The following is a 17,085-nucleotide window of genomic DNA, read 5'->3' as shown; positions in this document are numbered from 1 at the left end:
CACCATATGGTCCACTAAATCATGAAACTGCAGAGTGTTCCCAGAACAGGAGGAAGCAGAAGCCACTCCCACATGCTCATTTGGTGACAAATCAGGATTATAGTCTCCATCAGCATACTCCTGTTCGAAAAAAGAGGCGCCATCTTCTCATCCTCTTCTTCAGACAGAATACCAGGCACCACTATCTGAGATGCAGATGCAGCTGGTGGAATCGGATCTAGGAGTTCTCCATCACTGGATCCTTTACAGATGAAACATCACCTCTCCATCCATACAGAAGACATATGAAAAATTCTGGTGGTGACCCCTAATAAGATCATGGATTCCAGGATTGCCAGTCTTCCCAGCAACTGGGATTTGGGAACAAACCTGCAGGTGCAGGATCAAAAGAAGTGCTGAACCAGGAGGAAACAGATCTTTTTATTCTATCTAGATACAGATCTGGCCTCAGATCCACATCGGAATGCACAAGAGACAACAGACCCAGGGGGAGGGCAGAAACAAACAGAGAAAACTCTTCTTGGAGAACCGATAGGAGTCTTAGGACGAGGTACAGGCAAACCAGGAGAAAGGCTAACTATCTCTTCTGATCTTCTTTTCTCAGGCAAAGGAGATGCCAAACTCAGAACTGGCGAAGCTTATCTCTTTATCAAGACTCTCGGATTCTCACTCAGATCCAAGGAACACCCAGAAGCTGAACAGTGCACATCAGCTACTAAAGTAAAAGTCTTCTTCAGAACTAGAAGATGGACCCAGAACCAGAGCAAGGATTATGGCCAGAGCCAAAGACTTTGGATGGCACAGGATCCAATTAAATAACCAAATCCATCTTATTGACTCCTGAAACTGAGACCAGAACCAACCTTGTTTTTGTGACTGTAGAGGTTCTGTCAGAATTGGATGTAACTGATAAATCTGACTTGTGGGATCTGGCACTGCTAACAGTGGTTGTCTTTTCCCTAGACAACTTCTCCTTTGGTACTGAGAGAGCCAGAGATGACAATGTGGCCCTTGGTTCCAACAAAGGCTGCTTCAAAGGCCTGAGTGCTGGAGCAGTGGGAACTGCAGCTGGACCCGACAAAGGTTCCGATTTCCTGGAACCCTTAAACTGCTTTGACTTACTGAAGAAGTCACAGGAGCTGAAACTGGCGTCCTAGACCTTGGATCCAATGACTGCCCAGATCCAAAGGGTTTAGCTTCAAGAACTTCCTTAAGGAGACGCACCTGTAATCTGTTCTGCCTGTCCTAGGGAGCTTTGGGCATAAAAGTCCAGCAGATGGAACACCCAGAAAAGAGTTGTCCTCTCCCAAGCACTTGAGTCACCTAATGTGGACATCAGATGTCAGGAAGACAGCAGGGCATGAAGCATATCTCTGGAATCCCAGCTTCTTCTTCTTTGGTTCTTCCATAACCTGGAACTGATCTAACAACCTAAACTCATTACTGAAGTACAACCCTATGACTGAAGGAAAAAAACACGGATCTGAATGGACCAGAGCGCTTCACTTCCATCTAGGCAAGCACTTGGAAGGAATTGAGGTGGTAGAGGGTACTTCATCCCCTTATATAGCCTTATGTTCAGAAGTGCTGAGGGGAGAGTGGGGTATGAGAACACTGTAATGGACACCACATGGAAAAGGTTCTACCATTAGGCACCATTAGACTGTGCAATACCCATAAGTGGGAATATGAAGATGTGACTACATCTTTCACGGTTGGAGCTACTGCTGCACCAATCTGAGACTCCCAAAACTCATGAAATCTCTTTATATTTAACATTTGCTTTTAATCAAAAGTCCTCATTTAATTCGTACGATGTCCTCAAAGGAGGTGTCTATGGGAAACCATGTATCTAATAAAGTTTGAAGGTGAAGTCAGCACGGCATGAAACAAATAAAAATGAAAAAATATAAAAACAAAATGGTTGGGAGAAAAAGAACTGTCAGTGTGTTCTTCTGTGAGAGGCAGGAAATCTCGTGGTTTAATCTTGGGGCCACCAGCAACAATATTGGATCACCTCTGAATTCCACAGATGGGAGGCACTACACATTAGTGATGAACAAGGAAAGAAGCTGTACAGCAGCATACTTCAAAACTTTTAGCCGAGAGCCTCTTCCCAACGCATAATATGCACTTTTCAAGCCCATCTACAGCAAGGAACACAGCTGCACAAAAGGAACACTTCTTATATCCTATTTTCAGAGATGAAACCACCACTTTAAGGTAAGGTCTAATGAGACCCCAAAACAGCAAAGATCAACAAACAGCTGAAAAACTCTAAAATTTACTCTAAGACTGAGTGTATACTGTACATAAATATCTGAACTAGTTGTGAACTATTTACAATTGTTTTATGTAAAATAACATGAGAGAGAAAGGAAGGATAATGTCATGAACAAGACTTAGATTTTCATTACTCAATCGAATGATCATATCAAATAAATGGGATAAGCCTATTGCTACTCATTAACAGTTTTAATCCTGTGTAGTTAGTTGATTAAATTTTTTATTTCCATAAGAAATAATTTTCTCCATAGATTCATAACCTTTGGATACCTGTGCCTGCTGGTGTACTGACCAGAAAGACAGTGAGAATTTTAATTTCAATAAGGTTCTAGCGTGCACTCCCTTAGCCTCTTCCCATTATAAGCAAGTCTCCACCACATTTATTTTAAATCTAAGCTTTCCGAATGTACCAATTGCCTATTAAGGTTGCAAAATCAGAACTCAAAAGTTAGGACATGCCAGAATTAAGGTTGCCTAAGCAGACAACATTATGATGCAATATTTAATTGCATGGTCACGCACTATTTCAGTCCACTAAACTTCCAGCCTCCCTGGGCTGTTTGGTTCACAGACTGCCAAGCTGCCTTGCTCCCAGGCTTCCCTACACTGAGGCTCTCTGGGAAGCCCCCTGTCTAAAGCAGTGGTTCTCAACCAGGGGTACGTAGACCTCTGGGGATACACAGAGGCTTTCCAGCGGGTACATCAATTCATCTAGATATTTGCCTAGTTTTACAACAGGCTAGATATAAAGCACTAGAACAGTCAGTGCAAACTACAATTTCATATGGATAATGACTTGTTTATACTGCTCTATATACTATACACTGAAATGTAGTACAATATTTATATTCCAGATGACTTATTTTATAACTATATGGTAAAAATGAGAAAGTAAGCAATTTTTCAGTAATAGTGTGCTGTGACACTTTTGTATTATTATGTCTGATTTTGTAAGCAAGTAGTTTGTAAGTGACGTGTAATTTGGGGGTATGCTAGACAAATCAGATTCATGAAAGGGGTCCAGTAGTCTGGAAAGGTTGAGAGCTACTGGTCTAGAGCCCAGGAGTTTCCCTTGTCACCACTCACAGGTTTCCCTCCTCCATTCCCCCCTACACACTCCTATCATCAACGTGGGGGGGGTTTCCTTCCACCCCCATCCTCTTCCATCATTAACCTAGGAGTTTCCCTCCCACCCCCTTGTCAGCCCAAAGGTTTTTCTTCTTTCTTCCTCCCATCTTATGACATAGGAGGAAAGAGCAGCACTGTGGGACAGGGAGACTGAGATGTGCTGTGGCATTAATACATTCCTGAATCAGAATATTCCCTTTCATGGGACATTCCAAGGCCTGAGATTTTGCTCTAATTCAGAATGAAAACACTCAGACACCTGGAATTTCCATGCAATATACAGGATATAACTAACAAAGTTTGTGCACTGTAAATTACCTATGGAAGGGTATTTTATTGCCAAATAGTGTCTTTGTATTTTATAGACATCTTGCTCTTTTGTCGAACAGATACTATACCTGTTAATCTGCGTTTTGAACTCCTTACTTTGCTGAGTCCATCTAACTTTCTCTCCACTCAATCCATCTATAAGTGCAGAGGCTGCTTGCATCTTTCTCCTGCACACATCTGCATCATTCAACAGGTCCTAAAATTGGACAAGTTTTCCTGTCTCATTAAACTTTCAAATTCTATTATTCAAAGACCTTTACTATATTTACAAAATTTATAAACTATTTTTTCTCAAGAATACTTACCCTATGCATGGAGAGATCAACCAAAAAAAAAAAGGAAAACTGAAGAAGTCGAGATCTGAGTCCCCTACTGGAGCTTCAAAAGGCACTAGGCCCTGAATGAACATGCAGCTTTTATTGGTTCCTGGTCCCAGTGTTTCACACTAGTGGCTTTTAAAATAAACAGGTTTCCTAGCTAAGTTTTAAAACCTTCAGAATTAAACTAAGATAAGCAAAATGCTGTTGCATTAAAAATCACTTTTCTATAAAGGGCAAGTAGTCCCTGAGCCATTGCATCATAAAGAAGAGGGGTTAAATGAAGCTCATTTGTAGTAATTACACATTATTCTCCAATTTATCTTTCATTGTATTCTGAAAAGATTGAACCAGTAAACACAAACTATATAACGCTTTAAAGTTTCAGTGTGCAAACCATTTTTTATGTTCATACAATATTTTTATCTCACCATTTTCTCCTTCATTGCTGCATCAAATTTTGCCTGTACTTTATCCAGTTCAGCTTGTTTCTCATCTAATAATGCCTGAGCTGTGGCTAACTCTTCATTAGCTACTTTCAAACGTCCTTCTTGTTTTGCTAAATTAGACTAAGAATAAAGCATGATTAGACAATAATGGCATACAACAGAAAATCTGTTATTTCAAATCTACTCCATTGTTAGTCAACCGGGACAGGAATACAAATCTGTGCACAATATCATTATTAAATAAACACCATGAAATATGTATTTTAAGTTATTTCCTTTTCCAAACAATGTCACTTAAATCCATATTTTTAAATCTCTACTTATGATATTTGTATTAGCATAATAATGTAAGAAATTGGCTTCCTGCTCCAGGGTGCCAATTTTAAAATAATATTCTGGTCTGGGAAGATGTCAGATGCCTTACTGAGCAAGACAGAGGCATGTTGAAAAGAGCATTACAATCAGGCTCCTGGAAAAGAGAACATCCCTGGGGCTTTGTTGTTCAGCTCTGTTTTACTTTATTTTTATAATTCATGTTTTCTGCAATGGCAGCTAATCATGAGTTTATGAGATTTGTCACGGATAACCTGACACTCTTGAGAATCACAGCCGTAGGCCAATAAGCCACTCAATTGTGGCCAAGTAGATATTTTTACTAATGACAGGGAAACTTTTTGGTCATTTTTCTTTAGATTATCAGCCTGCAATATACTGTTGCTCTTCCCGGATATGATATTTCTATCAATGACTGCAAGATTACTGCTGAAGTTTTGAAATCACTGTGCAGTTATCCCTCCATATTAGATTCTAAAGAATTTTTAGAAAAGATGACCTGTAAGCTGGTAAGCTATCTCACTGGCGCAGAAAGGAACCAGTCTCACACCCAAGTCCATTTCAGGTCCTTGCCTCAGGGGACAATTGATTTTTCAAACACAAAACTCAAGAGTAACATCAAAATAAAGTAACTCCTCTGATCAATGAGGGCTGCGGCACCAGAAGCTTTTCCCTTGCCTATCTCAACCCCTGGAAAAAAGAACACTCTTTCCTTAAATTCCCTGCTGATATATATGACATTCTTTCCCCCATTTTGCCTGATTACAATTATTGTCTTAAGAAGAAAAGGAGTACTTGTGGTACCTTAGAGACTAACAAATTTATTTGAGCATAAGCATAAGCTGTAGCTCACGAAAGGTTACGCTCAAATAAATTTGTTAGTCTCTAAGGTGCCACAAGTACTCCTTTTCTTTTTGCGAATATAGACTAACACGGCTGCTACTCTGAAACCTGTAATTATTGTCTTGTGTCTCTAGCTTTAAAGTATTCCTCTTGTGGGTTTCTGGCTTTAGTATTATAGCTGGAGCGCAGTAAAAACAGGCAACTTTAATTTAATTTACTGAGATGGTGCTTAATACTAAAGCTTTTGGAGCAGAAGCGCTTGATACTGTGTGCCACTGGTTACAGCAATGAAAGAGACTTCTAGGGAGCAGACTGACTGGAGGCCTGGATTGGATCAAGGTTACTAATGATTTTTCTCTGTAAGCTAGACCAAACATTATGCCATGCGGGAAGTCAAATGAAAACCCTATTGTTCAAAAGAGATGGAACTGATTCAGCAAACTGATGCTAAATATCAAGGCCATTGATCAAGGAAAGGATCATGCTAAAGTAGCATATTAGTTCAGGATTGCCACTGACAAGGGCTCTGTAGTTTCTGCCAAAAATGTGATATGAATCAAATTACTTCTTTTCCTTTTTTCAGGTGTTTTTGAAGATGATCTTGGATCCATGATTAAAACAAGAAAAAGCAAAATCAGTCACACAAATGTCATGCCTAAAGTCACTTTCATAAAGAAGATTTTGAAATTTCTCTCTCAATGCCCTCAAAGCCAAAAGAAAACCACCACTATGGGAGTGTCATGGCATCCCAAACACAAATTGTGTTCTTTGTCAGGGAAATTTTGCATGCATAAAATGCACCTTTTAAATCCTGGTTTCTTATCACTTTCAATTATAATGGTCTAAAGACAAATAGGTCTGAAGAAATTAAGATTTCTAAAATAACAAAATTGGCTACTCACTACTAAATTCAGTTAAATTAAATTAAGAAACAAATAAGAAAAAGCCTTCCTCCTATTTTGAAGGAAACATGGAGAAAAGAAACATTTTTTTTTGAAAATCCAGCAGTCCCAAGATTCATAGGGTATGTCTACACAGCAAAGCAAAACCTGCAGCTGGCCTGTGCCAGCTGACTCAGGCTCATGGGGCTCAGGCTGCAGGGCTGTTTCATTGCTGTGTAGACATCCCGGGCTCATGCTAGAGCCTGCGCTCTAGGACCCTGTGGGATATTAGAGTTTTTAACATTTCAGAGACCTCCCTGGCATGTAGCAGATACAATTTCATGCGGGAGGTTAAGATTACTCTGGGTCTTTGATGGAGGGAGAGTGAAAATCCATTTATTCAACACATGACTATTTTCAGCCAATTTAGAAGGTTTTTTTCTTATTCATAACAACTCTTGATATGCCATTTTTTAATGGACCAACCCTGATAGTATATTTCTGCTACAAAATAAAACAGTATATGTATTTTAATTCACTAACTGCAAGTATAAAAAGATTATATTTTACCTTAAGAGGTAACACTTCTCTGTTAATACCATAAAATGTTGCCATGGCTAGTGTCCAAGACAGGAGTCCTGCCACATTACCACAGACCTTTTTACCATTCTCAAAAGTATAATCCTCCATGTTAAAATAAGGCTGTAGTAATTCTACTGTTTCTTCATTGATACTATCCTTAGCAAATTGTTGGAGACTCTGCAGGAATGGACCACTCATAAGCTGCAAAAACAAAACAAAAATCAGCTTTAGTAACTATTTGATATTCTACATTGAAAAGTTCAATCTTTCATGATTGAGTAATGTTTGGAAAATGACCCTAAAGTACAGAAGGAGCAATCTGTTACAGTTAATATGAAGAGGAGAAACTTTATTGTACTAACTCCTCCTACATTTTTATTTAACTAGTCTCTCAACTGTTTTAAAATTAAGAGAGGTTACTTTCCAGTAACTGTTCCTCAAGAGTCACCTCTGTGCAATCCAGCTTGTGGGACAGTGGCTGCTGGTGATGAGCTCAAACTGCTCTCTTCAAAGACATGGCTTTTGGGGGGTACATGAGTGATCCCTCCTGGTAGTGAGCGATTGGTACCCCCATCTATTTAAGTAAGTGCAGTGCCTCAATCATCTCAACTCCTTCTCTTGAGCCACTGAGATTTGTCTATATGAAGAACTCCAAGGTACAGGAGACAGTGGGTGCAAAATGTGAATGCACAGAAGTAATTCTTGAAGAAATTAAGGTTATTCACCTATAACCAGAGTTCTTTAAGATGACCTCTGCACATTCACACTCTGGGAATGTACTGGCGGTGCAGCTTGGACAATAGAACCTTTTCATAGTAGTGCCTGTTGGACAGCTGGAGCACAAGAGCAGTCCATCTACTCCTTGTTCCTGAACAAAATAAGTAGTTTTTAGATGGAGCTTGATAAGGTTATGAACATGATTATATGATATGATTGACTGTGAAAGCTTGGGGCTGGACTCAATGACTCAGAAGGTCCCTTCCAGTCCTACATTTCTATGGATGTTCTGAGAGAGAGGCTATAAAAGGAGTAGAAGTGCCCTGGCCCTCTCCTTTCCTTCCATCGCCTCCTCAGATCTACAGTTACAAACAGGACTCTAAGAAAGAAGGCAAGGAGGGCAGGGTGTGTCAATGTGCAGAATCCATCTTGAAGAATTCTGATTAATGGTGAGTAACAGTCATTTCTTCCCCAATGCCTCTGCACATTACCACTCTTGGAATAGTGTGATAAGCAGTACTCCGGTCTCCAGATAGTGGGACCCTGAGTCTAGTTAAGCAACTACTGTAACAGTGCCTTACTAAACTGAGAGCCAATCTGGATGTCAGACTTAGGGAGTAGTGTTTTGTAAAAGCAAGAACTGAGCTTTGTTTCTAACTTTCCTCTATACAAAACCTAACCCACTTAGACAGACACTGTGATGTAACTGATTGTCCTTTATTATTATCCCCATAAGAGATAAAGCATCTTGATGATTTCCTAAATTCCAGGCACCAATTTAAAAAGAAAGCTAAAGCTCTCTTGGCATCTAAGGATGTAACTTTGTCTCACTTGAATGAGACTGAAGTCTGTGAAAAATGCTGACAAATTAATGGACTGGTTGAGATGGAATTCTGTTACCACCTTGGGAATAAATGTAGGGTGTGGGCATAGGACCACCTTATCTATGTGGAAGACTGTAGACGGTGGGTCATTCATAAGAGCTTGTTTGCTCTTACAAAAGATGTAATGGCCACAATTAAAGCTTTCTTCACTGAAAGGTGAAATAAGGAACATTCTCCCAATGTTTTGAAAGGAATTTCATGATCTTAGTAAGTACAAGGTTGAGATCCCATGTTGCTTGGTTGGTTGGTTCTTCAACTGGAGGGTAAACATTCATTAGCACCTTCATGAATCTCTTAACTCTGTTATGGGTGAATATAGTCTTGTTATCAGTACATGGAGCACAGAAGTAGTTGCTAAGTGCACCTTTACAAGTGATATAGACAGTCCTATGGATTTTAAATAAAGCAGATACTCCAACATAGAATGGATGGAAACTAATGCTGGATCTATGTTACCTGGGACCAACATAGCTACAACAACACTGCATACATATTATTTGCTCAGACAGAAAAGTTTTTCCATTTAAGGTCATAGCATCTGTGGGTTGACTGTTTCTGGCATTTAGAAGGATATTTCCAGGTCTGCCAGATCCCTATGGCTCATATTGTCACCTGAAGATATTGTGGGTCTGGGTGGGAAATCTGACCATTCTTCTGGATCTGTGGTTATGGGGAGAGACAGGTTCCTTGTAATAGTTGTAGAAGGTCTGGAAACCACAGCCTTACCATGGTGGAGTCTCTGCTTTGGGTGGGAGCTAAGTCACTATACACCTGTCTAATTCAATGCCCCATGCCCTGACAATGCGAGGATCAGCATCTTATGGTAACAGGACATAGGTCTTGGTATCAAATCTCATGCCTTGGAAGAGCAAGGGTTGGTGGCTTCTGGCTGTACCAGAGAAACCAGATGGTTAGAGCCTCAATACTCTGCAATTCCTCACCTTGGGAGAGGAACAGAAGAGCTAGTTGCCAAAATGAAGTCACTACTGCATGAAAACTAATACAATTTAAAGTATTAAACTGTATTATCAATTTAAAGTATTAAAATGATCATGAGAATCTGAATTTTGAATTTGGTCAACTGCCAGAGGCAGAAAATTCTGGTGGACTGAGATGAAGGATGGAGCTTAGTCCAGGAACCTCTATCAACAACACTGTACCACCTTTGAATTCCACAGGTGGGTGGCATTACTCATGAGTGAGAAATGAGGAGAGATGCTATGCAGTAGAATGGGGACATTTAAACAAGGCTCAGGAGAAGTTGCCAGAAGTGGTACCTGCCCTGAGAGAACAGGGAGCAGAAACCTGGGCTCCTAATGATGACCAAATCACGAGCTGGGCAGAAGGGAAGTAACTCAGTAGCTAAAGCCCAAGACAATGGGGAAACAGTGCTCCCAGTCTGGTGCCACTGTCATGGACTTTGCTATAAGAGACCATTATGCCTGCCTTAAAAGGGAAGGGAGCTTCTTGTCAGCCTTGAGAGAGAACAAGGATGAGTTGGACGCATCACAATTTTAGCATCATGAGTCTACCACTGAAAGAATCTGGGCACAGCTATTAGAATTCCAAATTATCTTGATAAATTAGGGAATTGGTCTGAAATAAATAGGATGAAATTCAATAAAAACAACTACAAAATATTACACTTAGGAAGGAAAAATCAAACAACTGGTTAGGCAGCAGTAGTGCAGAAAAGGATTTGGGAATTATAGTCGATCACAAAATGAATATGAGTCAACAGTGTGATGCAGTGTGAGCCAAATATCATTCTAGGATTTATAAGCAGGAGTGTCATATGTAAGACATGAGAGGTAACTGTTCTGCTCTACTCAGCACTGGTGAGGACTCAGCTGGAATAGCGTGTCCAGTTTTGTGCATGACACTTTAAGAGAGATTTGAACAAATTGAAGAGAGTCCAAAGGAGATCAACAAAAGTGATAAGAAGTTTGGAAAACTTGAGGAAAAACATGTTTAGTCTAGAGAAGAAAAGGCTGAGCCAGGACATAATAACAGTTTTCAAATATGTAAAAGGTTGCTATAAGGAGATGGTGATCAATTGTTCTCCATGTACACTGAGGGTAAGTTTACAGCAAGGGAGGTTCAGGTTAGATATTAGGAAAAACGTTCTAACTATAAGGATAGTTAAGCACTGCAACAGGTTAAGAGGATGTGGAATTCCCATCTTCGGAAGTTTTTAAGAGCAGGTTAGACAAACACCTTTCAGGGATGGTTTAAGTATACTTAATCGTGCCTCAGCATGGGGAGGATGGACTAGATGAACTCTTGAGGTCCCTTCCAGCCCTACAGTTCTATGATTCTATTATCTATGTTACTGTTTGCTCATAAAAATGGTTGACCTCTTCAGGAGGCACCAAGGCAGAAGGTAAACCGAAGAAAGCATAGAAGTCAGTCTGAGAAGGAGTGCAGCTGGACAAGGAGACAGTATCTTTGAAGCTGATGACTAGTCATTTTGTCTAGCATGTTCAAACAGCTATGAAAAAACCTGTTGGTCCAATGTATTCAATAAGTAGGAGCAGAGTTCAGATTTCTCAGCTCCCAGTTCCATGACTCAACCATAAGGTCAACTATACTATCCATTCCCTCCCCCATGCTTTGTGATGTTTAGTTCTTCCAGTAAACCTAATCTTCATCTGGTATGCATAGCTCCATGGAAGTCAATAGAGCTACACTGGTTTACACCAGTTTAAACTCCTCCCTGTTCTGTTTTCATTCCTATTTTATATTGTAAGCCTTTCAGGGCAAGGGTATTGGCTAACATTTTCAAATGTAGGTACCTTAGACCTGGTCTACACAAAGTTTTTGTACTGATCTGACTATGTCAGTTAGGTTTTTATTTATTTTTTTAACCAAAATAGTTATACCGATAAAACCCATAATGTGGATGCAGTTATACTAACATAAAGGTTTCTTATATTGGTATAGCTTCTTTCCATGTGGGAATAAACTTTACCAGTATACACATTTATACCAGTATAACTGCATTCACACTAGGGGGGCTGTACCTGTTTAACTATACCTGAATATCTAAAGCAGTTCAACTTTTGTCTGTAGACAAGCCCTAAATAAAAATACCCTGATTTTCAGAGGTGTGAAGCACCTACAGTTCCGAATAAAATTAACTAACTGGTTCAATGTCAGACAAAATTTGAGCTACAGAAATACTACATTTCCTCACTTATTCTTTCTTGCCGTTTTACTCTGAAGGATTGAACAAAGCCCTTTATGTGTCTGTTCATCAAAACTTTAAGCAACACACTTTCCACTAAGGACATAGCAAAATTTGTGTTATCAAGCAGAATTTGTTTGCATATTTATGCTGCTCTAAAAGCTTATATTTGTGTTCATGTTTTAAGGATGTATGTCCCTATTTTGAACAAGGATTTAGCACCATAAAACACTGATATTCATTTTTTTTATTGTTTTAGAAAATGTTCAAGACTTGCTGAGCCTGGACATTCTACTTACTTTTAGTGACTCTCCCCAGGATGGTTTGCAGCAAGCCTTTTCTGGATCCGGTGTCACTGCGTCTATTTTCTTTTGGAACAGTAACAAACAGCAATCCATAATTCTCATGATTAGATGAGGGGGTTTCGCAAGTTTCCGAACTGTAGCAATATCCACTGGTTTGATAGTCTATATCGGGGGGGGGAGGGAGGGAAAGTGGACTTATTGCTTAGTACCATTTCATAGATTTTTTCATTCAATATCATATTAATTATTAATTATTATTATTATTATTCCAATTTTCATTTTTGTGCTTGAGGGAAGTTTGATTTATGAACATACAGTATATATGAGTTATTGGGATTACTTTACTAAACTTTATAGTTCTATGCCCTGAAGCTGATTTAAAGAAATATATACTAAACACCTATCTGTTTTCTCCATCCCCCTCTGAAAATCAAAATTAAATACAAATAATACAGGCATTATGGAATTAAGCTGTTATATTTAATAGTGATGAAAAATGAATTGTAAATTGGTGTAACTTAAAGTGTAATGTTCCTGGCAGAAGAATATAGAAAGGCAAGAAAATGGCTTGTGTGGGCATTTGGTAAATGGAGTCATTGAGAAGGCATTAAAGTCCTGTATTGCTGCTCTTTGGCTTTCTATTAGTGTCACTTTGAAACCACTGCTTAGATAGATTTCTCATTTGAATAAATATTTATCTGTAAATGAAGTGATGTGATTAGACAAATATTGTGTCAACATATCAAAACCAGCAGCCTAATTTGTGCCAACAAAATATATGCATGCTGCTATTTGCAAAGCAAAGAGGTAATTACATCTACCAAATGGAATTTTCAAGATGCATGCAAGAGTTTTGAAAGTCTGGCCCTTCCTATCACCAATGTGGACTTCAATGTTTCTGAGTGGATAATGCTTGATTTCTCTTGCTTGTGATTGACTGAACCCTTCTCTTGGTATAACTATTAGTAACTGGAGCAGGAGATGGATTGAATCAATAAGACATACTGATGCTTTTATCTCTCTACGCCACTTCCTCCTTTCTCCATGATTCTCTGCTTGACAACTGTTCAGAGTACAGCAGAACAAATCAATTAAGATCTGAAATGCAGTAATGCTTCGTCATTTGTTAACTTCTCTTCTTATGATCCCTCTGACCTACTTTGTTCCTTTCTCTTTAGTTCCAGAAAAATATACATAAAATCCATTAATGGGAGAGGGAGCATCCATCCTTCAGACTCCACTTTTGCTAAGGAAATATGGAAAGATGTCAGTGATCTAACAAGATAATGAAAAGCCATTATTCTCACACTAAGAGAATACTTTCCAAGTCAGACTGGAAGGCATTCTAGATTCTACTGACACCTTTAAAAAAATGGTTACTAACCTTCCATAACTGCTGTTCTTTGAGATGTGTTGCACATGTCTATTGCACTCTTGGTGTGTGTGTGTGTGCCCCCACAGAATAGTGGGCAATTTTTCCATCAGCAGTAGCCATCGGAGCAGCTTGAGTGCCCTCTGTTGCCATGCATTACAGCATGACAGTATAAAGGGCCCAGCCACTCCCAAGTTCCCTCAGTTCCTTCTTGCTGGACAACTTTGATGCAGAGGAGGGCAGGTCATGTAATGGACATGTGCAACATATCTTGAACAACAACAATGGAAGGTTACTAACCATTTTTCTTCGTTGATTGATTGCACATGTGCATTTCACGCTCAGTGACTCACATGTCATAAAGTAGGAGGAAGGATCGGAGATCATGTACACACAGACTGGAGTACAACTCATCCAAATTTAGCACTGTCTCTAGAGTAATGAGTGATGGCATAATGTGATGAGAAGGTGTGAATGGAAGCCCAGGTTGCAGCTATACAAATTTCCTGGATTGGGACATGAGCAAGAAACACCGCAGAGGCTGTTTGCTATCTTGTGTAATGTGCTGTCACATTGCTGCAAGATCATAACATATACGAATGCAGAAAGTTATCCAAGACTAAATTCTTTGTGTTGAGACCTGGTGAGTCTTCACCTTGTCCACAATGGCCATGAATAATTGGCTTGACAAACAGAACTGGTTAGTCCTGTCCATGTAGAACGCTAAAGGTCTCCTAATATCTTTGGTGTGCAGGCATTGTTCCTCCCTATTGGTGTGTGGTTTTGGGTAAAAAGTAGGTAAGTAAATTGACTAGTTAATATGAAAATTAGACACCACATTAGAGAAAAATCTTGGATGACTGGGAAAGTATACTTTATTCTTAAAGAAGGTTGTATAAGATGGTTTGGATGTCAGAATACACAGCTTGGCCACCCATCTGGCTGAAGTGATAGCTACTAGGAAAGCCACCCTCAGAGTTAGTTGCAGGGAGGAACATGTTGCTAGAGGCTCAAAGGGTGAGCTGTCCCAATGGATACCACTGAAGGAAAAAATTCTGACTGTGCGTGGGGCATGCGCACTCAAGAGTGCAATGCACATGTGCAATCACTCAAAGAACTTTTGGGAAGATTTACATCTAAGCCTTTATACTTGTTAAGTGGCTAGATGGAAGCAGGACCTGAAGGGATATTTATTTCTCTCTCTTTAAGCAGAGATATGGATGCACTTGGAAGTAAAATATGGACTCCACAACTGTTAACAAAAGGCTTGCGTACTAAAACTGACAAGCTCAAATGATGGCTATGAACATGAGGTGAACCCTTGTCTGGCTGGTATTAGCCATTCTTTAATCACAGAAGACAACACCTGGTACCTGGTATCAACACCAAGACTGATGAAAACCTACAAACTTTACTCACATTCAATGCAGCTTCTGCTTCTTCTAATGCTGGTTTAGCTGCCTCCAGTTTGGTCTCTGCTACCACTTTCTCTGAATCAATTTCATCTACAATCTTTTGTGCTTTGTCCTTCACACCTTGGACTTCATTTTTTATTTTAGCTGATGCCTCAGCACTTACTGTAACTTCTGCCAGCACCTAGCATTAACAATAAATACATAAACAAATAAAATGTAAAAATATGCAAATATGAGAACAAATGAATACATTTGCAAATATAATGAAATCAGAATACAAAAGGGTTGTTTCTTGGTTAATATTAGCTACACATGGTACACATATAATTTTACTATGGAATGTAAAGTAGCAAAATTTCATGGGTAGAGGTGACGAAAATGATATTCCCCTGTAATATCTGACTGGGATCTTCCACCAATTTAATGATAAGAGGACTTCTCAAGGGACCTGCCCTCTCATGTCAATGTGCTGTTTGTTTGGAAGGTAGATGGATTTCAACCACCCTTGCATGTAGTGAAGGTGATGTCTGGTATGCTGTGTTACGTATGTGCAAGAGCCCATGTAATGTTTTAGACACATTCTTACCAGAGTTTGAGGACAGTTTTATAATTCATAACAAGATCTGTCACAACTTTGAAACTATCTTGAGGTAGGTATGTTCTTGCTGTAGTAATGTAGTAGAGTCTAGAACTGCCTGTATGAATTCTATCCTCTGGGTTGGCACTAATGATGATTTTTGTTGTTGATGATGGTGAAAAGCTGACAGAACTAATTAAATGAATCTTTCATCTGCTGAGGTGAACTCTCTCAAATGAGCCAATCACCAAGGTAAGGATAAACTTGTATTCCTTGTCTTACATTAGTCACCATGACAGCAAGGCATTTGGTAAAGGTTCTTGGTACTGTGGACAAATCAAACACTAGGACTCTCTATTGAAAAGGGGAGGTCCTCACTTGAAACCTCAAGTATTTCCCGTATGCCAGGTGGATAGTTATATGAAAATACACATTCTGCAGTTGAGAAATATGAACCAGTCCTGTGGACCTAGGTATGGGATTATAGGGACCAGGGTTACCATTCTGAATTTGAATCAACAAATAAAGGCACTGAGCCATCTCAAGTCCAGAATTGGGCACCATCCTCCTTTTTTTCTTGGATATTAGAAAATAATGGGAATAATACTAACACTACACATATACTATACACTAATACTAACAAATATACAACTAGATAGATTAAATTGCAAAATACACAAGAGAAAGTGAACACTGCTAGAAGTTCTGTCTCATAACCATTGGTGGTAAAAAATGGAACTGAGCAACAGTTGGCCCTGCTCCGCCCTCTATGCATAGAGCCCTGAAAATATGTGGATATCCGTTTTATATCCGCAGACTATGTTCGCGGATAGATGCGGATCCTAATTTTGTATCTGTGCAGGGCTCTATCTATGCACTAGAAGTGGGGGGAGGAGGGAGCTGCACAAGGACACAGAAGGCACTACCCCAACAGACATTGCTGACCAAAAGATTCTAATCTCAAATGCCTGGGGTGCATGCACACCCGAAGTGGAATCTTCTGCCAAACTGCTTTTAGAGGCAGGAGTATGCACATTTCTATGTCCAGGTATCAGCCACTGGTCCACAAAAGCCAGCTTGTCACTAAAACTTCCAGAGAAAGTTTCCAATGCTGGAAAAATACATGAAATATAACTAAGAAAAACACACAAAGGAGGGTTGTTCTGAATTGGCAGAGGGTCATTCCAATTAACAGGTAAGATAAACTTGATCTACTTTCATAGAATGGCCCTTCTTACAATCTGGAGAGAATTACTGGGAAATGGCAAGCAGAAGAATAACAGAGAAAGGGTACACAGTAAAAAACAGTCACACCAAGTGACAGCCATATAACAGCCACCATCTGAGAATCATAGAAAAGTGAGGCTGGAATGGATCTCAAGAGATCGTCTAGTCCAACTTCCTCTGCTGAGGCAGGACCAAGTAAACCAAGACCATCCCTGACAGATATCTGTCTAGCCTGTTCTTAACCCCCACCTC

General features: G+C 39.6%; 1 protein-coding gene across 1 annotated transcript in view; it reads right to left on the bottom strand.

Annotated features, from left to right (window-relative positions):
- The window catches only part of DNAH8 (dynein axonemal heavy chain 8), a 612,643-nt gene that overhangs the window by 77,093 nt on the left and 518,465 nt on the right, over nucleotides 1-17,085 (bottom strand). The window contains exons 69-73 of the mRNA XM_037895538.2: nucleotides 15,034-15,210; nucleotides 12,237-12,404; nucleotides 7,138-7,350; nucleotides 4,493-4,630; nucleotides 3,813-3,940 (exon numbers count right to left, since the gene is read on the bottom strand). Coding sequence (XP_037751466.1) covers nucleotides 3,813-3,940; nucleotides 4,493-4,630; nucleotides 7,138-7,350; nucleotides 12,237-12,404; nucleotides 15,034-15,210 — 824 coding nt within the window. The remainder of the gene's footprint in view (nucleotides 1-3,812; nucleotides 3,941-4,492; nucleotides 4,631-7,137; nucleotides 7,351-12,236; nucleotides 12,405-15,033; nucleotides 15,211-17,085) is intronic.

Source organism: Chelonia mydas, chromosome 3 (assembly GCF_015237465.2).
Source record: "Chelonia mydas isolate rCheMyd1 chromosome 3, rCheMyd1.pri.v2, whole genome shotgun sequence".
NCBI lineage: Eukaryota > Metazoa > Chordata > Testudines > Cheloniidae > Chelonia > Chelonia mydas.
Note: the sequence above shows the minus strand (reverse complement) of the source record. Positions and strands in the feature narration are given on the sequence as shown.